The following is a 21,104-nucleotide window of genomic DNA, read 5'->3' on the forward strand; positions in this document are numbered from 1 at the left end:
AGCGGCCGAGAAAGGGTTAATGCTACCGGCAATGTTAGAAAAAAACTGCATATGATCATTGTGAGATATAGATATGCGTATATGTGAACATCCTATATCAATTGCATACCAGACAGGGGTCAAGTCCTGGGGGGAAAGTGTGGGAACTCACACCCAAGATCCACTCCCCCCACCAAAAAATAAATAAATGATACGCTCATATGCAATATTACTAAACCGCATGTTTTTTTTTTTTTTTTCGATCCACTGTATCTTAGTAATCCTTTTGTTACTGGCCGCTTCCTGTATATGGATTCATCGGATAGTGTGCGGGTATTTCGTCATTTCCTCAATGCCGCAATGTCTCCCGGGAGCTTTTGTCATTGTTCCCAGGAGACATTGCGGAGGTCTGATGTGAGGTATCGCGGTATTTAGAAAGAAGCAAGTTCTTTCTAAATCCTGCGATAACTCGAGCTGGGCATCGCCGCTTAGTGAAGAATTGGCTCGGCTGCTCTAGTCCTGCAAGGGGGACGGAGTTCCTGCTGTGAAAAAAGTGCAGGAACTCCGTTCCCACGCGTTCCCGCAGGATTTGAGCCCTGATACCAGAGCTCTTAATGTTATCCCTGTATGTATTTGATCAATTTTTCCTCATCCTTTTATGTACAACAATTTTTGATACTTTTGAATAAATACATTTTATAAAAACTTTATTCAATTTTCAATTCTACAATTTTTTTCAGCTGCGCATAAGCCCCTGGGAGTCTCAGTTTTTCCCTTTTTTTTTCTCTCCACACCAAGGTGATCTCCACTTTCCAGAGCAAGACGATATTGCTGAACTTTGCAGATGTTTGCACAGATTTCATTTTTGATTCTTGGTTGCAAGAGGTGGTATCAAAAACTACAAATTAGAGTTTTGCTCTTTGCCACCTACTTGCTTTCTCACCTCCAGTCTTCTTGCATCCCCGCACAGACATGCAGACCTTCATTAAGCTCTCTCAGATCTCCTGGATCGAGGGTTATTTCACCAGTTCCTGTGACCGGACAGATCCCGGGGTTTTTACTGCAATGTGTTCACTGTTTCCGAATTCAAAGAAGGGGTTTGTCCCATCTTGGATTTCAAGACTCTAAATATGTTCATTCATGTCCAAAAATTCTAAATGGAATGCACCCCATCTGTTGTACTCGTACGTCCATTTTTCCATTGGCAATTACTTTGGTTTGCTCTAGGTTCCCTGCCAGTTTGTGGCCCTGCCCTTTCACCTCTTGTATGTAGCTTGGGTATTCATTAAGGTGCTAAACCCAGTATTATGAAAGGAGCTAGGAGGAAATTGAAGCTCTTATTTTGGAACGTAGATTTACAGCCCCGGAAGTTTGGGGAATACAGTAGTTGCGGGCATGAATGGGCTTTCTGTAAAGATGAGTTCCAAGTATATTATATTTTTGCATAGTTACAATGGTCCAGCATCAGACCAATCACTCATTACAGGACCCGGAAGCAATTGAGGATCACTAAAGTAGCATAGTCTACTACAGTGACTTCCAGTGGCATTAGCCAAGTATTGGGACTCTCGCGCGCTCTCTCTCTCGCTCTCTCTCTCGCTCTCTCTACAATGCAACTATGTATAACATGTCGATGCCTGGATATCTTCTTTTAAAGCGGAGCTTCACCCAACCCAAAAAGAGGAATTTCCACTTTAAGTCCCCATTCCCCCCCCCCCTCCCTTTCCTAATTTTGTCATGTAACTTCTTTTTTTCTTGAATAGAGGGAGGTTCCTAGTTTTGACCTTCACAGGTCCCAGAAGACTGCAGGGCCAGTGCAGCTCACGCATGCTTAGTCGGCAAATGGCTGTGAAGCCACAAGCTGTCACAGCCGGGTGCCCAAACCCTCACATATACCCAGTGAAGTGAACAGCCTCAGATGATACACAGAGATGAAACAAATGTATATCTGTTGTCTTCAGCTTTATATACGGTTTAGAAAGTGCACGTCCTGTTATAATTTTCTCTAACAGGACGTGCAGGACTCGCACATAGTCAGAGACTTGCTGTGCTGTGAATAGACTAGGTCTCTGCTAATCTATTTATAGCACCCACCCTGACCCAAAATTCAGCCTGGTTTTATCAGTTGTCTGAGAACTTGTCAGAAGTTATCATGCTGATAACAGAAGAATGGAGCACGAGAAAGCCACAGGACTTGGGGCTTTGGAGAGAGATAAGAAAACACTGCAGATATATGTGCCCAGCTCAAATTTCATAAATCGGGTTTACATCCACTTTAACTTGCCTGACCCAAAGGCTGGTGAAGGAACTTGCCTGGGTGAGGACGGCGCTGGATCCATGGACAGGTAAATGCCCTATTAAGTCAGCAACTACAGGATTTGTAGATGCTGACTTAATTTTTTGTTAGAGTGGAGAACTGCTTTAAAGTCAAAGCTTGTTTGGAGAAAGTTTAAAATTCTACATTGCGTTTACAGTGATAAGGTACCAACCAGAATTTCCAGTTGTAAGTGACTCTTTTTGTGTCATAGTTATCACCAGACTTTAGCTCAGAGACGGCGGTCATCCTCGGACATGGGAATGTTGCACTTGACATTGCAAGAATCTTGCTGTCGCCGTTAGATCTATTAAAGGTGAGTGATGCCTTAAAGCGTTAACCCCCCCCAAAAAAAAAAAAGATTATGTTCCCCTAAAGCAGTGTTTCTCAATTCCAGTCCTTAGGCCCCCCCAACAGGTCAGGTTTTCAGGATTTCCATTATTTTGCACAGGTGATTTGATCAGTTTCATAGCCTTAGTAATCACCACAGCCTTTTCATCTGAGGGAAATCCTGAAAACCTGACCTGTTGGGGGGGCCTGAGGACTGGAATTGAGAAACACTGCCCTAAAGCATGTTGGACAGCACAGTGCTTGTGCTGTGTCATTTTGGCCCCATGTAATACCTTAAAAAAACCTGGCTGATCCTGCCAGTTTCTACCCTCCCCTTTGTACGCTGACCAAAATATATCAGGGCTGCTGAGCCCTGACACTGTGGTCAGTTTTTACGCGCCTCAGTCATACACAGGCATGCTCTGTCTCCTGTGTCCTCTCCCTCCATCTTCTCCCCCTCCCCTCCCTGCCGGTTTGTTCGTGTCAGCGCCCGCCCCCTCTGCTCCTGCTGCTTTCATATTTATTGTTAAAAGCTCCCATCCCCTCTGTGATATAACAAGTTCCCCTGTATCTGTTATATAATAAATATGCTTATCTGTACCGATAACACAACGGCTCCCTGCGATCATGTGACGACTCGGCTCTATCGCTCCTCTCCAGCTGACGACAGTGCTTGGCCCCGCCCACTGAAACTGTCAGCCGGGCAAAGAAGAGAGGAAGCACCTGAGCGCAGGAATACGCTGTGTTATCAGTACAGATAAGCATATTTATTGTATAACAGTGGAACTTCTTATAAAACAGAGGGGATGGGAGCACATTATAGAAGTGGTTTAAAGCGGAGTTCCACCCAGGAAAACAACATTTGGCCAAAAGTCCTAAAAAAATTAAATGAAAAAAAAAAAATGTATACTCACCCGAAATACCTGTTGCTATGCGGAAGTCCGTAATCTGCCTCTTCGGCACCGCGGCGTGTTTTCTTCTTCTCCTTCTCCTAGTGAATGGAGCGCGCTGCTTTCTGGGAACTGTGTGTGTTCCCTTTCACAAGCCGGCACGAGACTCACACAGGCGTAGTAGGAAATGGGCAGTGAAGCCGTAAGGCTTCACTGCCTGTTTCCCCTAGTGTGAATGGCGGCGCGGGACCTGCATCAGTCGTGGGATCGGCATCGGGGGGCCATCAGCGCGGGCAAGTAGGACAAGGTAAGTGTCCTTATTAAAAGTCACCAGCTACACTGTTAGTAGCTGCTGACTTTAAAAAAAAATAAAAAATTGCGGGTGGAATCCCGCTTTAACAACCACTTTAATAGCTGCTCTTGAGTTACTTTTACAGCTATGTGACTGGTCTCATCCATGGCTTCTTCTTGATTTCCTTTTATAGAAGACCGATATCGCCCAGATTGCCCTTAATGGCCTTTCTAACAGTCGTGTCAAGAAGGTTTGGCTTGTTGGACGTCGTGGACCTATGCAGGTGGCATTTACCATTAAGGTACATTTCCAACATTGGCAGAGTTTTTTGTCTTTTTGTGCTTTATTATTAAGCAAAACTTCTTTAATTATAAACTGATAATTAAACTACAACTAAAGGCTCCTGTATGACCGTCTAAATGAGAACCATATCCATTTACTTTGTGATGAACAAACGCAAGGTAAATAAAAAAAATCTGCTCACATAATTTATAATGAAAACCTCTTTGCCATTCTGAAGCTTCCCTCCAACCACTTTGCATATTTTATATATACTGTGATTTTTTATTTGCCAAATATGCTGCAGAGATCTCCGAGTCTGGCTGCATCCATTTTAACTGTGGGCAGCTGAGGCTGCTGCCTGTTCAATTCCTGGATAGACACACACCACTGCTTGCCTGCACATTTCTCCTCTCTCGATAAATACACATGGCTCTCTGCAGTCGCCTGTTATCTCTTCCCTCATCCAGCTCTGCAGCTCTCCTAGAGCTCATCCCTCCTCCACGCCCCTGACGGAAAACTTTCACGAGAGAGCCGTGCATGACGTCATAAGCCTAAGCTAATTATTAGACAAGAAAAAGGAAGTGGGCTGTATAAAGTATTTGCTGGCAGAAAAAAAAGCTTTGCTATCCAAAGTTAAAACAAGGGCAGAAGATTTAATAGATGGAAAGATGAAAACATGACCGAAGGTCCGCTTTAAAGGAGTTGTAAAGGAAAACATTTTTTTGCCTAAAATTTAATGTCTGCAAGGTAGACAGACAGAATAGTGTAATGATTCTGTTAAAAAACAAGTAAATACCGATTAAATTCCTTCATCTATATCACCTCCGGCGTTCTAGTTTCTGTTCTCTCATTCACTTCCTAGTTTGCAGCGCTCGTTCATGTAAGAACTACATTTCCCAGTATGCATTGCGGCACGCCCAGTAATTCACACCTCCTTGAAGTCTCTAACACGCAGAGAGTATTGCAACCGCCATTTTATTCTCTAGGGTGTTGAAACCCCCAAACATTATATATTTTTTTTCTAAGTCATTTTTTAAACTTGTAAACACAGAGTCTGAAAAGTCTGAAAGTGGTTAAACATCCCATAAATATCCCTGTTTAAATGAATTTTGGGACCCATTATTTCTACACCTTAATCTCTATATAAGGCCCCCTACACAAGGGCTTCCTTCAGCTTTTATAGGAGCCGTGTGATCCCCTGATATATGTGCTGACGTCCAGGCCACTTGCCATTCAGAGTGTGTGCTGCGCACAGCCCTAGTGATGGCTCAACTGTGATAGTTCTTGGCTGTTAAATGTAAAGATTATATCTCCTACCTCTTTATCAGCCATGTCTAACGGAAATAAAACAGTGGGCTGAACCGACTACAAAAAAAATCTTCTGCCCCGTTGTATCCTCTAGGAGCCAAACTTAATTCCATGAAGATTATATCATTTTCATGGTAAAGTTTATAATGATTGCAATTTTAAACCCTTTTTTCCCAGTTGTTAACCCCTTTACTCCCAGGCACGGTGCTCCACTTTTAAACTCCAGTGGCCAGACCATTTTTGTAGTTTGTTCTTTTTAATGCTTTTTACATTTTTATTCTACAGCTTTTAGAGTTTGTGAAAGACCCCCCAAACCATACATTTTAAAGACCTAGGACCGGTAGCATAGAAAGGTGCTACAGTTTTTTAGGGCCCTTTAACCTTTGCACAAATGTTTATCAAAACCATATTCTCAGCCCTCACCACTCTCCATCTTAACATCGAGCTTCCACGTGTGCCCTAGCTGGAGGGGAAGGATGGAAAGCTGGCCAACAACACTGCAGGGAGGGGGCGACGGGGATCTGTGAGGGGTGTTGCCTGGCGCAAGGAAGAGGTGGGGGGTGTCTGAGTGGGAGGATAAATGTATTTGGAATTTTTTTTATCCCCCTGTGGTTACCCTGCAGCACCTGAAGTCGTGGTGGAAGGGGAGAGGACGCAAACCCAACAGCTGCAGAGACGCCACAGGGGAATCCGTGGTGGGGGGGATTGGTGCAGTGGGAAAAGGGGGGGTATAAGAGAGGTGGGGGGCCATGTTATATGAAGGCAATGCAGCGGGGAAGACAGGGCAAGGAAGTGGTGGCACATTTTAGGTGAAAAGCCTGGATTAGTGACAAACTTATAGCAGGAGGAATACAAATGGTAACAACATTGTCCAAAAAGGTGGAAGTGATTGTTTCAAATAATGAGTATAATGTCAAATAGTCCAAAATGATCGGATAAGAGAAATCTTAATCTTGCAGAAATGATGGGGTACTCCAAAACATCACAAGTGCTCCACACCTTATGTGCAAAACAAATCTTACCAAAGCTAATCTTACTAAAAGCTCTTTAAATGTAAAGAGTCAAACGCACATGGTTATCGGGAAGATTCCCGTTTGGGAATGAGTGTCTCCTCTGGGTAATCTACTACATCCTCATAGACGCCTCATCCATAGACATAAGGTATTCAACCATAACATGAGAAAAGAACTGGAAAGGCCACATAGTGTAAAACTGTATATAAAAGTTTAATAAAAAACTACTAACCACTTACAATGTAAAAAACAATAAGTCTTTAAAAAGATCAGTCCCAAGAGTAAGGCGGACCGCTTCCTAGCTGTGAGATGCGTGGTGATGGCTCAGCCCCATTTTTGTCACAACGGACGTTGTCTTGGGTGGGATCACTTACAACTTTTTTGGACTATTTTTATTACTTTTTATGCACTTGTATAGGATTAATCTTTATTTGTGTAACTTTAATGTATATTGCTCTTAATAGCATGGCACTTTTTGAGTCACATTTCATAATGGTTGTCATGCCAGCTGCTTTTTTTTCAGGTTCAAATGTTTGCAATCAATAAGAGCAGTGGCAGAACTATAGGGGTCGCTGTAGTCGCACTTGCAACTGGGCCCTGACGTTCTGCCGCTGTGGGGGGCCCCAATACCCGGCATATCCCCCTGTACCTCTGGCTGGACATTTAGAATGCAGAGGTGGGAGGCAGCGATCGGCAGCTTTATGGTGCCTGTGGGTGGCGGGATCTCCCCGGCGCTTGTACTTCTCTTCCCGAGTGTCAATGTATACAGTGGAGAGAAGAGGGGAGGGGCCTCTGACCCGGGCAGGTATCGGTTTCACTTTCAGTGTGCCGCTCTGTTTGTACACTGTTGCTGATACATGCTTGGGTCAGAGGCCCCTCCCCTCTCCACTGTATACACTCGGGATAAGAACTACAAGCCCCAGGGAGATCTCCCTGCCTGTGGACACCATAGAGCTGCCGATCGCCACCTCCAACAGCCAGGTACACGGGGAACCTCTGGAAGGGGGGGGGGGTCAGCTCTCTGGGGACCCTGATGTTAGTGGGGGGGGGCTCTCTGGGGACCCTGATGTTAGTGGGGGGCGGCTCTCTGGGGACCCTGATGTAAGTGGGGGGGGGATCTGCACTCAGATATGTAAACACACACACACATTATATACATGTGTATGCCCGCTCAAGTGTATGACTTTCTTTACTTCACTGCTATGGGCTCTATTCTATATCTTTTGTTGACCCAGCAACAACCCTGTTGGGGGCCCTTCATGGTTTCTTGCACCGGGGCCTTGAAGATTCTAGTTACGCCTCTGAATAACCGTGAATAAACTAAAAACGTATCCGACTTGTGTGTTTTTTTTTTTTCTTCCAGGAATTGCGCGAGATGATCCACCTGCCGGGTACCCGCTCTGTAAATGATCCTTCTGATTATCAGAATCTCTCAGAATCTATAAAGGGTAAGCAGTATTGATCGACTAGGTATGCTGTCTGGTTATTTTTCCCTGTGTTTTGTTCTTCTGTGTTTTTGTTCTTCCCGCAAATACCTAGAATCACCCCGTGACAGTGCTGAGCCAATCTCTAAACACTAGCTCTGTCATATGACTAAGGAGAAGCAAGTCACATGCTCTTTCTTACCCAGAAGTACATGGTATACTCTTCACTCCACTAATGTTTAACTTAACCACTGGGAGCAAAGTAAAGGTGAGTATGTGCTGCTCAAGAGTGAACAGAAACCCCACCCCACCGCTGTGTGTCCAATCACAGCTGATCACATGTAAACAAGGATATGCTGGTTAATTGGCTTTCACACTGGCAGTGTGCGAGGAGAGACCATCAGCTACATTTCCTCTCAGGGGGATCCTGTACAGATAAACAGTACCCTGATTATCAGTACAGCCCCAACAGTGCTCATCCGTGATGCATATTGGTGCCTCCTCATCAGTGCACTTCAGTTTAGGAGAACGATTACTTATTTACAAAATGTTCTAAAAAAAAAAACAGCGGTATCAAAAAAAAACATCAAAAGAAAGCTCTATTTGTCTCAAATGATAAAAATTGTATTTGGGTACAGCGTTGCATGACCATGCAATTGTCATTCAAAGTGTGACAGTGCTGAAAATTGGCCTGGGTAGGAAGGGGGTGAAAGGACCCAGTATTGAAGCGGTTCAAGACCAACTTTTTCCCTATTGTGGTAGATGGTCATTGTAACCATCGGTCCTCATGTATTTGCCTGTGAGCTCGGTTTAATAGAGCAGTACTGTGAGCACAATTCATTGTGATTCTGCCCACAGGAGAGGGGGATTAATGCCCTGGGATTACAGGAAGTGGATTCAATTATGCTTGGCGTCATTCAACCTGCAAGACCATCTGTTAGTGGGAGAAAGCACCGTAGAGGAGGTAAGTATTGCTGTTTTCTGTTTCTTGAAGACTTTTTCATTTTGATCATCCTTATTGGGTTCAATGTCATTTCTATGGCGTGCTCTTTGAAGTGGAACTTTAGTCAGAAAATTTAGTGGTTCTAAAGGCAGAAGTGTTTTTTTTTGCCTTAAAGGGGTTGTAAAGGTTGTGTGTGTGTGTGTGTGTGTGTGTGTGTGTGTGTGTGTTTTTTTTTTTTTTTTTAATAGGTTTTTTTAAGCTAGTGCATTGTTGGTTCACTTACCTTTTTTCCTTCGATTTCCACTGTTTTTCTTTGTTTTCTTTGTCTGAATTTCTCACTTCCAGTTCCTCCTCAGTAAGGTGTTCAGTAAGCTGTTCTGGCTGACTTTCCACCACTCGGATGATGGTGGTAAGTTTACTGAGGAGGAACAGGAAGTGAGAAATTCAGACAAAGGAAAAAAAAAATTTAGAAGGGAAATTGAAGGAAAAGGTAAGTGAACCAACAATGCACTAGCTTAAAGGAACCTATTTAGAAAATAAAAAAACAACCTTTACAACCCCTTTAATTCTAGATAGATCCCTTCATGCTGTCCCCTCTTGCAGGTATAGCTGTGTAAATGTAAAACATTAACAAGTGCCTATACTGTAGAAAAATCCTGTAATACACTCTCTCTGCACTAAAAATCCAAACCAAGAGAGGCTGATCAGCCGCCTGCTTTATAATTTGCTGTTGCTGAAGAGGGAAGGAAGCTCATCTGATCTCCCTGATAGTCTTTACTTTCTCCCTCATCCTCAGCCTGCAAACTTCAGCACTTACAAGCTTCTGTCAGTCTTCCTTTCTTAAGCTGGGTACACACTTTACAAATTCTTTTTTTCAACCAGCGGTTGAGTTAAAAAAAAAAAAGACGGAGCGCTTTTATCAACACAGTGATGTGTGATGCAGGGATTTCTCCCTCTGAGACATTGCATTCTGACTCTTCACCCCCCTTCCTATACACTGATCAGTACTCACAGCCATGTACAGACTGGCTTCTGTAGAACACACCGGGGTATACATGGAACGGAAGTCAGCCAGTTCCTGCTTAACTGAACAAATCGAAATCGGAGCCTGAACAAACACCAGCCCAAAAGGACAGGGCCCATTTTCTTGTAGTGTATATATAAAAACAAATAATGAGTTGGTGCCATTTTTGTTGTAGTGCATTGGTCAGCATCAAAGAATAATTTATCTCATTTCAGTTCTCAGAGAAAAATCTTCTCCGACACCCTGTTTATGAAATGGGGAATATTTGTTCTCAGAAGGAGAAGAGAGGAGAAGTTTTTCCTCTGAGAACACCTGAGATCTGAGTAGAAGGGGGAGGGGCTGCCTGTAATCTCCTGAGACACCTGTGTGATTACAGAGCAGCTGAGTTTTAAAAATGAAACCAAAGTTAACCGCTTGCCTACTAGGCCAATTCTGACATTTTCTCTCCTACATGTAAAAATCCAAATTTTTTTTTTTTGCTAGAAAATTACATAGAACCCCCACCCCCCCCCACCCCAAACATTTTGTATATGTTTTTTTTTTTTTTTTTTTTTTTAGCAGACCCTTGATAATGCAATGGCGGTCATTGTATCTTGCATTAATTTGCACATAAATTTTTCAAACACGTTTTTTTTGGGAAAAAAGGTTTTTATGCTTTTAAAAAACCGAAACCGTAAAGTTAGCCCAATTTTTTTGCACAATGTGAAAGATGCTACGCCAAGTAAATCGATGCCTAACATGTCGTGCTTCAAAATTGCACACGCACGTGGAATGGCGCAAAACTTCAGTACGTAAAAATCCTCATAGGCGACGCTTTACATTTTTTTTTTTTTATTTTTTTTTTTACTGGTTACTTGTATTGAGTTAGAGGAAGTCTAGGGCTAGAATTATTGCGCTCGGTTTAACATTCACGGTGACACCTCGCATGTGTGGTTTGAGCACAGTTTTTTTTTTTTTTTTTTTTTTTGGTATGCGTTCGCTTCTGCATGCGAGCACACGGGGACAGGGGCACTTGACAAACTTTGTTTGTTTTTTACTTTGACACTTCAAAAATGTTTTGTGACATGACAGGACCTCTTTACAATGAGATCTGGGGTCAATAAGACCCCCACGTCTCACCTTTAGGCTGAGAGACCTAAAATCCCCCCCAAAAATAGATCTCGACTGCCCAGCTGAGGCAGCGCTGTTTTTTGGAATGCAGAGGCCGGGTGTGTGACGTCATAACATGGCGCCCGGCCTCTGACGATCATAGAGACTCCAGTGACCATCTGGCCTGCCGGAAATCTCTATGGTCAACATCCAGGGGCCGGTGGATCCGTTCTCCGACTCACCGATCACAGCAGTGAGTCGGAAGAAGCACCGGAGGACGGTGGGGGGCGTCCTCTCTCACCTCCCATAACAACGATCAAGCGGTTAACCGATATGATCATTCTTATGGTGTATGGAAAAAGCAGATTATCTGCAGGCATCATTCAGATATCCCCGCTCAAATCCCAGGACGTCGTATGACGGCCAGCCGTCAGCAAGTGGTTAAAAAGAGCGTGTAATTACTTAAAAAAAGTGCCAGTGGTCAGTGCTCTTTTTTTTTTTTTTTTTTTTTTTTTTAACGCTCCTCTGCCTGTGGGTTTTTTGATTGTGCATACAAACGCACATTTTGGCACAAGTTATTTTAACACGCATTTTGGTGTGGTTTGTAACGCACACTTCGGCGCTTTTTTTTAACGTGCATTTTCATTTTATTTTTAATGCGTATTTTGGCAAACAGCACATTTTCTAGACACTTTTGGGTGCCATTAGCAATTAATTGCACCACAAGCATATCATGTATTTTCCATGTGTTTGCAGAATGCCCACCAAAACACAGGTAAAAAAAATGAGCCAAAATGCACGTAAAAATTTGCTAAAATGCGTTTTAAAAAAACAAGCCAAAATGTTTGAAAAAAAAAGCATCAAAAACTGTACCAAAATGCACACAGAAAAGCCAAAAAATATTTTGTCCATAAAGCATTGTGCATTTTTTTTAATGCACATTTTGGCACGTAGTGTATTTGTCAAATGACAAAATGTGTGACAAAATGCATTTCTGCTAACTGCATTTAGGGTGCCATTAACAATGAATGACGCATTAAAGCGCATTGCGAATTTTACAGCAATCTGGAATTGGGGCAAGAATTGCGAAACTCTGGCAACAATTGTGCATTGCTCAGATGTGAAAGAAAATACATTATAACTATACAGTGTATGTGTGTAATATATAGTTATAGTTATTATTTATATTGATCTTTAAGCTTGCTATTGCTGATATTAGGAAGAAATAATCCTCCTTCCTCACATTACATCACTTCTCACCTCTGATCTGGAGAATCTGGGAGGGGATATTTTACAAAGATGACCAATGAGATCTTCAGATGTCACCTTCATAAACTGGTCATCTGTGTAAAAGTGAATGACCGAAGGATGTGTCCTGTGATGAGAAGAACATGTTCTCCACTCCTCATCTCAGCTTCATAAACTGGTCATCTGAGAGATCAGCTGTGATCATCAGGATCTCCACTCTTCTCTGTTAAACATACACCTTAGGAACTATATGCATAAAATGAATAATCAATGGAATTGGGGCCTATACCAATCCTCCTATGGTTCCAAAAAAAGGAACAAATCAAGGGCTGATAATGAGCTCCATAGAAATTTGTTCACAAATCCATCCACCTTCTTAACCATATAAGGAGCAAAAAACTGTACCCCTTTCTATATATTAAAAAAAACACATTATTCAATAAATGGGTGGAGGAAAGTAAAAATAAACTTAAATATTATGGCTGCATAAGAGTGCACACCCTTAAGCGACCAGCCACTGTCGTTACATGGCAGCAGGTTGGCTCCCTGCCGTAGCTGTACAGCTGGCACTTTAAGTGGTTTAGGAGGCGCATGCCGCTGGAGGCACGCATAACCGGCATGTCCGCTGGACACCTGCGATCGCTTCTCAGAGAGACAGAATGGCAGTCTGTCAATGTAAACAGACAGATCTCCGTTCTATCAGGGAAGAGGAGACAGATCTGCTGTTCATACTAATTATAAACAGCGATTGGTTTCCTCCTCCAGGCAGTCCCATCCCCCCACAGTTAGAAACGCTCCATAGGACACTTATTTAACCCTTTGCTCGCCCTCTAGTGTTAAACCCTTCCCTGCCAGTGACATTTATACAGTAATCAGTGGCTGTTTTTAGCTCTGATCGCTGTATAAATGTCAATGGTCCCAAAAAAGTGTCCACTCTGTCTGCCACAATGTCGCAGTCCTGCTAAAAAAAATCAGACCGCTGCCAATACTAGTGTAAAGAAAAATAAAATAACAATAAAACGCCATAAATCTATTCCCTATTTTGTAGACACTATGGGCCAGATTCTCGTAGATACGGCGCCGGCGTAGTGTAAGTCATTTACACTACGCCACCGCAACTTACTGGAGCAAGTGCCGTATTCTTCAACCACTTGCTCCGTAGTTTGCGGTGGCGTAGTGTAAATGGCCCGGCGTATCCCCGTGTAATTCAAAGGGGGCGCCTTGTATTTAAATTAAGCGCGCCCCCGCGTCGATTGAACTGCGCATGCGCCGGGCTGAAAAATAGCCCAGTGCGCATGCTCCAGCTCACGACGGAAAACATCCATGACGCCGGCGTTTGCGTCATTGACAGAAAGTCGTATTCAAGAACGACTTAGGAAAACGACGTACCCGACGGGAAAAGACGACGCGGACCCGACGCCATACTTAACATGGCATACGGCGGACTGGCGTAAGGTTACCCCTCATATAGCAGGGGTAACCTTACGCCTACGGAAACGACGTAAGCAAAGAGTACGCAACGCAAATTCGTTCGGGAATCGGCGTATCGGGCTCATTTGCATAGTCAAATGAGACCTGAACGTAAACGCCACTTAGCGGCCAGCGGCGAATTACATTTAATATCCGACAGTGTAAGTCACTTACACCTGTCGGATCTTGGTCGTATCTATGCGAAAATGATTCTAGGAATCACTCGCATAGATACCCGGGTCAAAAAAACAGATACGACGGTGTTTCCTGAGATACACCGTCGTAACTTCTGAGAATCTGGCCCTATAACTTTTGCCCAAACCAATCAATATATGCTTATTGTGATTTTTTTTTTTTTTATTTTGTTTGACAAAAATAGGTAGAATTCATATCGACCTAAACTGATGAAGCATTTTTTTTACATTTTGGGGATATTCTTTATTATAGCAGAAAGTAAATAATGTGTTTTGGCTTTTTTATAATTTTTTTTTTTCAAAATTGTCGCTATTTTTTTTGTTTATAGCGCAAAAACTAAAAACCTAAAGCAGTGATCAAATACCACCAAAATAAAGCTCTATTTGTGGGGAAAAAAATGACATCAATTTTGTTTGGGTTCCATTGTCGCATATCCGTGCTATTGTCAGTTAAAGCGACGCAGTGCCGTATCGGAAAAAATAGCCTGGTCATGGCCTCCCGGGCTGAGGTGGTTAAACTAATACTTTGTTGAAGCACCTTTTGATTTTATTACAGTGCTCAGTCTTTTTGGGTATGAGTCTATCCGCATGGCACATCTTGACTTGGCAATATGCCCACTCTTCTTTGTAAAAACACTCCAAATCTGTTGGATTGTGAGGTCATCTCCTGTGCACAGCCCTCTTCAGATCATCCCATAGATATTCAATGGGATTCAGGTCTAGGCCATTCCAAAACGTGAATCTTCTTTCGGTGAAGTCATTCCTTTGTTGATTTGGATGTATGCTTTGGGTTGTCATGCTGAAAGTCCTTCATGTTCAGCTTTCTAGCAGAAGCCTGAAGGTTTTGTGAAAATATTTACTGCTATTTGGAACTATTCATAATTCCCTCTACCTTGACTAAGGCCCCTGTTCCAGCTAAAGAAAAACGCCCCAAAGTATGATGCGGTCACCACCATGCTTCACAGTTGGTATGGTGTTCTTTTGGTAAAATGCAGTGTTTTTGTGCCAAACATATTTTTTGGAATAATGGCCAAAAAGTTCAACCTTGGTTTCATCGGACCAGAACACATTTTCCCACATGCTTTTGGGAGACTTCAGATGTGTTTTTTGCAAAATATTTAGCTGGGTTTGAATGTTTTTCTTGGTAAGAAAAGGCTTCTGTCTTGCCACTCTACCCCATAGCCCAGACATAAGAAGAATACGGGAGATTGTTGTCACATGTACCACACAGCCAGTACTTGCCAGATATTCCTGCAGCTTCTTTAGCCCAGGTTCACACTGGGCTGCGGGAGTGAAGCCGCACGATTTCTCTCCCGCTTGTCAGTCCCGATTTCGGACGCGATTTCAGAGACATCTGTGCAGGTTTCTGCACAGATGTCAATGTAAATCATGGCCCGAAATCGCAAAAAGTAGTACAGGAACTACTTTTTGAAATTGGCGCAGATGCGTGGCGTTGCACCGATTTAGGAAGGTGCCATTGCTGCCAAATGCCGCCGATTTGAGATGCGTTTTGACATCTCAAATCGTACCAGTGTGAACCATGCATTAATGTTGCAAAATACAGTTGTGGCCAGAGGTTGGTGCTTATCTATTTTAAAGCTGCTCTGTATACAGTACTGTATGTTCAGTAAAGCCGCTGGTGTACAGTACAATTCTGTATGTGGCCACAGGTTCAGCTCACATCACTTCCTAGAGAACTTGGGAAGCTGTTCACATCACTTCTGGGTAAGCCCGCCCCTGTTGGAAGTGTCTAAGTGTCTCCAGGAAGTGCTGGGAGCCACCATCGCCCTCAAATCTCTGGCCACATGCAAACTGTACTGTATACTGTACAACAGCGGCTTCACTGTACATATACACAGCGGCTTTACATGGATGAGCAGCAGACTCATTCACATTGTGTGTGTAATTCTTATTTCTTTTATTTTTTTTACATACCAAAAAAAAATGCTCATATCAAGGCAATTGGTAAACAACGTTGCTTGTAAACCAAGGTTTCACTGTATTTACTAATAGATGTGAAAACAACATCATATTATATTGCAGACCAAAAACAAAACGTATATTAGTGTTCTTTAAAGTTCATATAGAAAACAATTAAGTGTATTAATTGTGTATCTACAATTGTGTATCTACACAAAGGGAGATGTGAAAAATGCTGCAAACTTCAAAGACATTGTGCTGACATCCAGGTGACGAACGCAGACTGATGTTACAAGTGAGGCGACCCACCACCGATAGAAATGCATGTATCTGTATGACATACGGTCTAGCCACTGAGGATTCCAAAGTCTACTCTGCTTGTCGATTGACAACACAAGCCTGTTTTGACTCACTGAACATATGTTCCCTTGAGTTCAAACTATCGGGTAAGCCTGCATTTCTGTAGGTGGGTCGGTCACCTTACTTTACATCAGTCTGCGTTCATCTCTTGGATGTCAGCACAATGTCTTTGAAGTTTCCAGTGTTTTTCACATCTCCCTTTGTGTAGATACACCATGGACTATTAATTGTTTTCTATATGGACTTTAAAGAACACTAATATGTTTTGTTTTTGGTCTGCAATACAATTTGATATTTTCACATTCACAGTAAATATTACCACTCAGGGTTTCATACCCAAAGTTCAATTGTCATAGTCGGGTTTTTTTTTTTTTTTTTTTTTAAATGTTTATTAACTCTTCAGCAGTTACAATCATGTTACAAGACAAATGGCACAATGGTCGACTTAGTAGTGTTAACAGACATATAGTGCGAGTATATACGGGCGCAGCCGCTACGCGCAGCACAGCAGGTATAAGGATAAACATCTGCGAGCTGCTTTACATTAGTCGCAGGCAGTAACCATCCTAATAAGCAACAACAAGCTTTCATTAAATCCTGTAAGTGTGGGTCACGGCCGGAAGCGATGATAAGCCTCGTGCACCGTTACCGCAGTAGATCCAATGCAATGGATAGCATAACCAGGGAGAGAGAGAGGAGTACTTCCCCCAAAAAGCACCAGGGCCCTACGGGGAGAGCGGTGTAAAACTAACAACAGATGGCTACCTGTCTGCATAGTGGTTCTCTAGGCAGGTCGCCCTAGCCGCTTCCTAGCTCTAATGTCAGTACCATTCAGCACAAAGACTTCCCCGTGAGCAGGAAAGGGCACAAACGTACTTGAAAAATAAGGGGGGGGGAATAGGGCAGGGGGAGGGGGGGAATAGGGCAGGGGGAGGGGAGACATTGGGGGGGGGGGGAATGGAGGGAACTGGCAGTCCGCCACAGCTCGGCAGGGGAATGGGAGGTGGGGTTTCCGGGTCAGAGTCATCAGGGTCTAGCAGTCGTGTAATCGTCAGTCGAGGTGAAGTGTATCCAACAGGCACACGTCTCGTTGAATCGTGCAGGATTGTCATTGGCTTGATGGATTAGATCCTCCATCTCCATCGTCTTTTGAATTCGCTGGAACCAGTCGGCTATAGAAGGGGGTTGTGGGGATAGCCATTTAATTGGGATGCACATCCGTGCAGCATTCACCATGTGCATAGCTAGCGATCGATTATATCCCCTCGGGAGCGTCTGGGCGTGATGAAGGAGGTATTGCGCAGGTGTGAATTCTAAGGCATCGGTTGTTACACATGTAATGAGCTTGTGGACCTCCGTCCAGTAGGATTTGAGCGATGGGCAAGTCCACCACATGTGGAGAAATGAGCCTGTCTCCCGATGGCATCTCCAACAGATCTTCGGGAGCGTGGGGTCAATTCTGTGTCATTTGAGCCGGGTCTTGTACCAACAGGAGAGGAGCTTGTATGCATCTTGTGTTTGGACGTTGACCGAACCCTTGTGGGCCAGCCTGTAGACCGATTCCCATTCTGCCTCCGTGAGGTCAAGTGCAAGATCACTCTCCCAATGTTGATTGGCCCAGTGAATTTTGGAGGAGTGCGTGGAGAACAATAGGCCGTATATATAATGGAGATAAGGTGTCTCTGAGGTTCCTTAGTGGAGCAGAGGTTCTCGAAAGGGGAGCAGGGTCTAGACCATTGGGGGCTCGGGGCCGTCCTGTCCAAGAAGTGCCGAATTTGTAGGTAGGTCCAGAATGGGAAGTCGTCTTTGTCAATTTTAGCGGGCAATTCCGCCTGAAGCAGGAGCCTGCCTGAGGCAAAGAATTGACCCGCCCGAACCGTCGCGTGTGGCCAACCGTCCGACAGAAAGGCAGGGTGCATGCCCGGGGGGGAAGTCAGGGTTCAGTCTGAGGGGGGTCAATGGGCCGCACCGGTCCGACAGTTTGTGTTTGGTACAGGCCTCCCGGAACAGGTTGTTGTTGCAATTTTTTGACTTGGACATTTAGTGCTACACTATATCTAATGCCTTGGAAATTCTTTTGTACCCTCCTGACTGATACCTTTTTAATATCTGACTCCTATTTAACATGAGTTTAAATGTGATTGCTTTAATTCTGAACACAGCTATATCCCCAGCTATATAAGGGTGTGCACACTTATGCAACCAGATTATTTTTTTTTTTATTTGTACCCCCGAAATTATTTATCTTGGTCTAATTTTTTTACATCACAGAAACCTGACACCAACAGAGGTGTGATGACTTTTTAGGCCTCATGTACACTGCTGCTGGTAAACTGACGTTTAGGAGTAGTTGGGCGTTTTTTTTTTTGTTTTCTTTCGCTGCCCCTGGACTCTGTTATATTATCAGTACATGTACACAGGATCGTTTATAGACGTTTCTAGGCAGTTGAGTTTCAAAGCATTTTTTTTGCAACACAAAAAAAAATTGGTTCAGAGGCATTTGCAATGCCAAATGCCTCTAACAGCCTGTAAATGCTGCTAAACACAGTGACTCGCGTTTAGCAGCGTTTCGCTTAGACGTTTTTCATTTTAACAAAAATAATTAAAAGGGAAAAAAAAATTTAATTACAAACGTGGCATGTAAACGTGGCAAAACTGACGTTTTTAGATGCCAGTTTCTAGATATTATGATTTTTCTAGCTGCCAAGTTAAAGGTTAAACAACGTCCCGTGTACATGAAGCCTAATATTTACTGTATGCAAGTGTCAGACTGATGTTAAAAGTAGTATAGTTCAATGTCCACATGAAATTAATCAGGGACTCATCGCCCTGTCAAAAAAACAAGACGTCATCTATATACTGTCTATAGAATGCCCATTAGGGTCATTCCCTAGAGTAAATAGTATCTTTCCCCCACCTGGCCATAAACACATTGGCCAGGCTGGGGGCAAATTTGGCCCCCATAACTACACCTTGGGTCTGTAGGTAAAAAGATTGGTTAAACCAAAAGTTGTGCTTCATTGTAAAGTCTAGTAACTTTAAAATAAATTCCTTCTGGATATTTGGAATATTCTCTGCTTTGTTTTAAATAAGAAGACACTGCCTCCATCCCATATCTGTAGCTTATATTGCTATAAAGGGATGCTACATCCTCCGTAACAAGAAAGGTGGAGGAATTGACTGTTACATCCCATAACACTTGTTTGGTGTCTTTTAAAAAGGACGGTGTACAAGCCACAAAGGGCTGGAGGAACAAATATATTCTCCAGTATTTTAATTCAACCTAAAGGCTTGATGTCGGGTTCTGTACAAGCCACTAGAATTCCTTTACACCATAATTGTCGAACCATGTCTATGGAAAATCGATATCTGATGCCAAAGGACTTTGATTGCAAATGAGTTTGTATCACTTGGTAGAGGCTGTTAAATTGATGACAATAACCACAGTGTATGGTGAGCTATACCTCTGTTGCATCATGTCCTGATAACATTCCATACCTGTCAACCTTGCCTAACTTAGATCTTCTTCGGCCCAGAAAACGACTTACGGAACTCCTAATGAAGACTGTATTGGAGAAACCTGTAGAGAAAGAGGCTATCCGAAGATCCCAAAGTGATCGAGAATGGGGCCTGCGCTTCCTCCGGAGTCCTGTGGCTGTTTTGCCTAGTGAAGATGGAAAAAAAGCTGCCGGTATTCGGCTGTCTGTCACAAGACTTGAGGTATGGACAATTGCTTTAATGTAATCCGGTCTGCATACTATTGTAAGGTGCCTTTTATATGGGGCTTTTTCACACGGGCACAGAGGGCCGTACACTGACAGAATTCAACATATTTCTGTGCTGTACAGTCAACAGCCCGATCAATGACAGCCTGACACACGTACAGGGAAGACGAGTCCTCTACATGTGCCTTCTGTGTCCAGGGCCACTGAGTATGTCTAGGTGAGCAAAGTGCATGCCTGGAAAAAATGAACAGGAAGCGCTCACAGCGCCACATCCGTAAATTAGAGGAAAAACATGAAAGGTTACTTCTTGCCAAAAGTGCATGCCTGTCGCAAGAGTAATTAAGTAAACAATGAAACAAAAACATTTAAAACTAAAAGTCCCAAAGTCTTATGTAAAACTGTAGCAGCGCTACTTTCAAACAGGCGTTTGAAACTCTTCTATATGCCAAGTGAATATAGGAAATCGATAATAGTGCAGATGGAAAAGTACACAGCAGAAAATTCTTAATCAAGTGCTCCTTTCACCAAGGGGGGCGTTCACCACGTGGGGGGGATGTTAACTCCCCTTTTGGGGATGCACTCACCACAAGACTGGAAATAAAGGGTCTGGAATATATATCTGTGTATGTCCTGGAAGATGCACTCTCCACCAGCAGGTATGTTATGTTCAACCAAACGGCAATCACCTGCACTGTGCCCGGCTCTGCCTCTTCCTCCTGTCGCAAGAGTACACTGGTCAGACCAAAACCTTATAAGTAGAGAATGCTTATTGTCAGGTTTTATTTTAATTTTATTTTTTATTACTGTGTTTCTGTTGGGATTTCCCCTCATTCCCCTGTTCTGGTGTCCACACAGAGGCAGGGGGTCATACCCCAGAAGAAACACAAACAGCCATAGATTATTTTTTCCCCTTAATGACTTGCTATTTCTGTTATAATATTTCTCCTTCATACTGCCCCCTTGCTTAGCTGCGCGACTCCAGTTACACCCCTCACTTTTTTTGTAAAATATTTTATTATATCTTTTCATGTCTAAACTGCTGGCAACAAAAGTGAGTACACCCCTAAGTGCAAAATTCCTAAAGTGGGCCCAATAAGCCATTTTCCCTCCCCGGTGTCATGTGACTCATTGGTGTTGTAAGATCCCAGGTGTGAATGGGGAGCAGGTGTGTTAAATTTGGTGTTAAAAAATAGATATTTGCCAGCGCACCATGGATCGAAAAAAAAGTAGCGTCCAAATAGGTAATTTATTGCATGATCACAACATAAAGAATGCAACGGTTCGGAGTCACGCAGGACC

The 21,104-nt window shown here is 43.2% G+C and overlaps 1 protein-coding gene across 3 annotated transcripts in view; it reads left to right on the plus strand.

Annotated features, from left to right (window-relative positions):
• FDXR (ferredoxin reductase) overlaps nucleotides 1-21,104 on the plus strand; it is a 103,964-nt gene that overhangs the window by 65,727 nt on the left and 17,133 nt on the right. For all 3 annotated transcript variants that reach the window (XM_040331287.1, XM_040331288.1, XM_040331289.1), the window contains 4 exons: nucleotides 2,508-2,609; nucleotides 3,999-4,106; nucleotides 7,772-7,856; nucleotides 19,601-19,800. In XM_040331287.1, the coding sequence (XP_040187221.1) occupies nucleotides 2,508-2,609; nucleotides 3,999-4,106; nucleotides 7,772-7,856; nucleotides 19,601-19,800 (495 nt within the window). The remainder of the gene's footprint in view (nucleotides 1-2,507; nucleotides 2,610-3,998; nucleotides 4,107-7,771; nucleotides 7,857-19,600; nucleotides 19,801-21,104) is intronic.

The sequence above is a fragment of the Rana temporaria genome, chromosome 12 (assembly GCF_905171775.1).
Source record: "Rana temporaria chromosome 12, aRanTem1.1, whole genome shotgun sequence".
Taxonomy (NCBI): domain Eukaryota; kingdom Metazoa; phylum Chordata; class Amphibia; order Anura; family Ranidae; genus Rana; species Rana temporaria.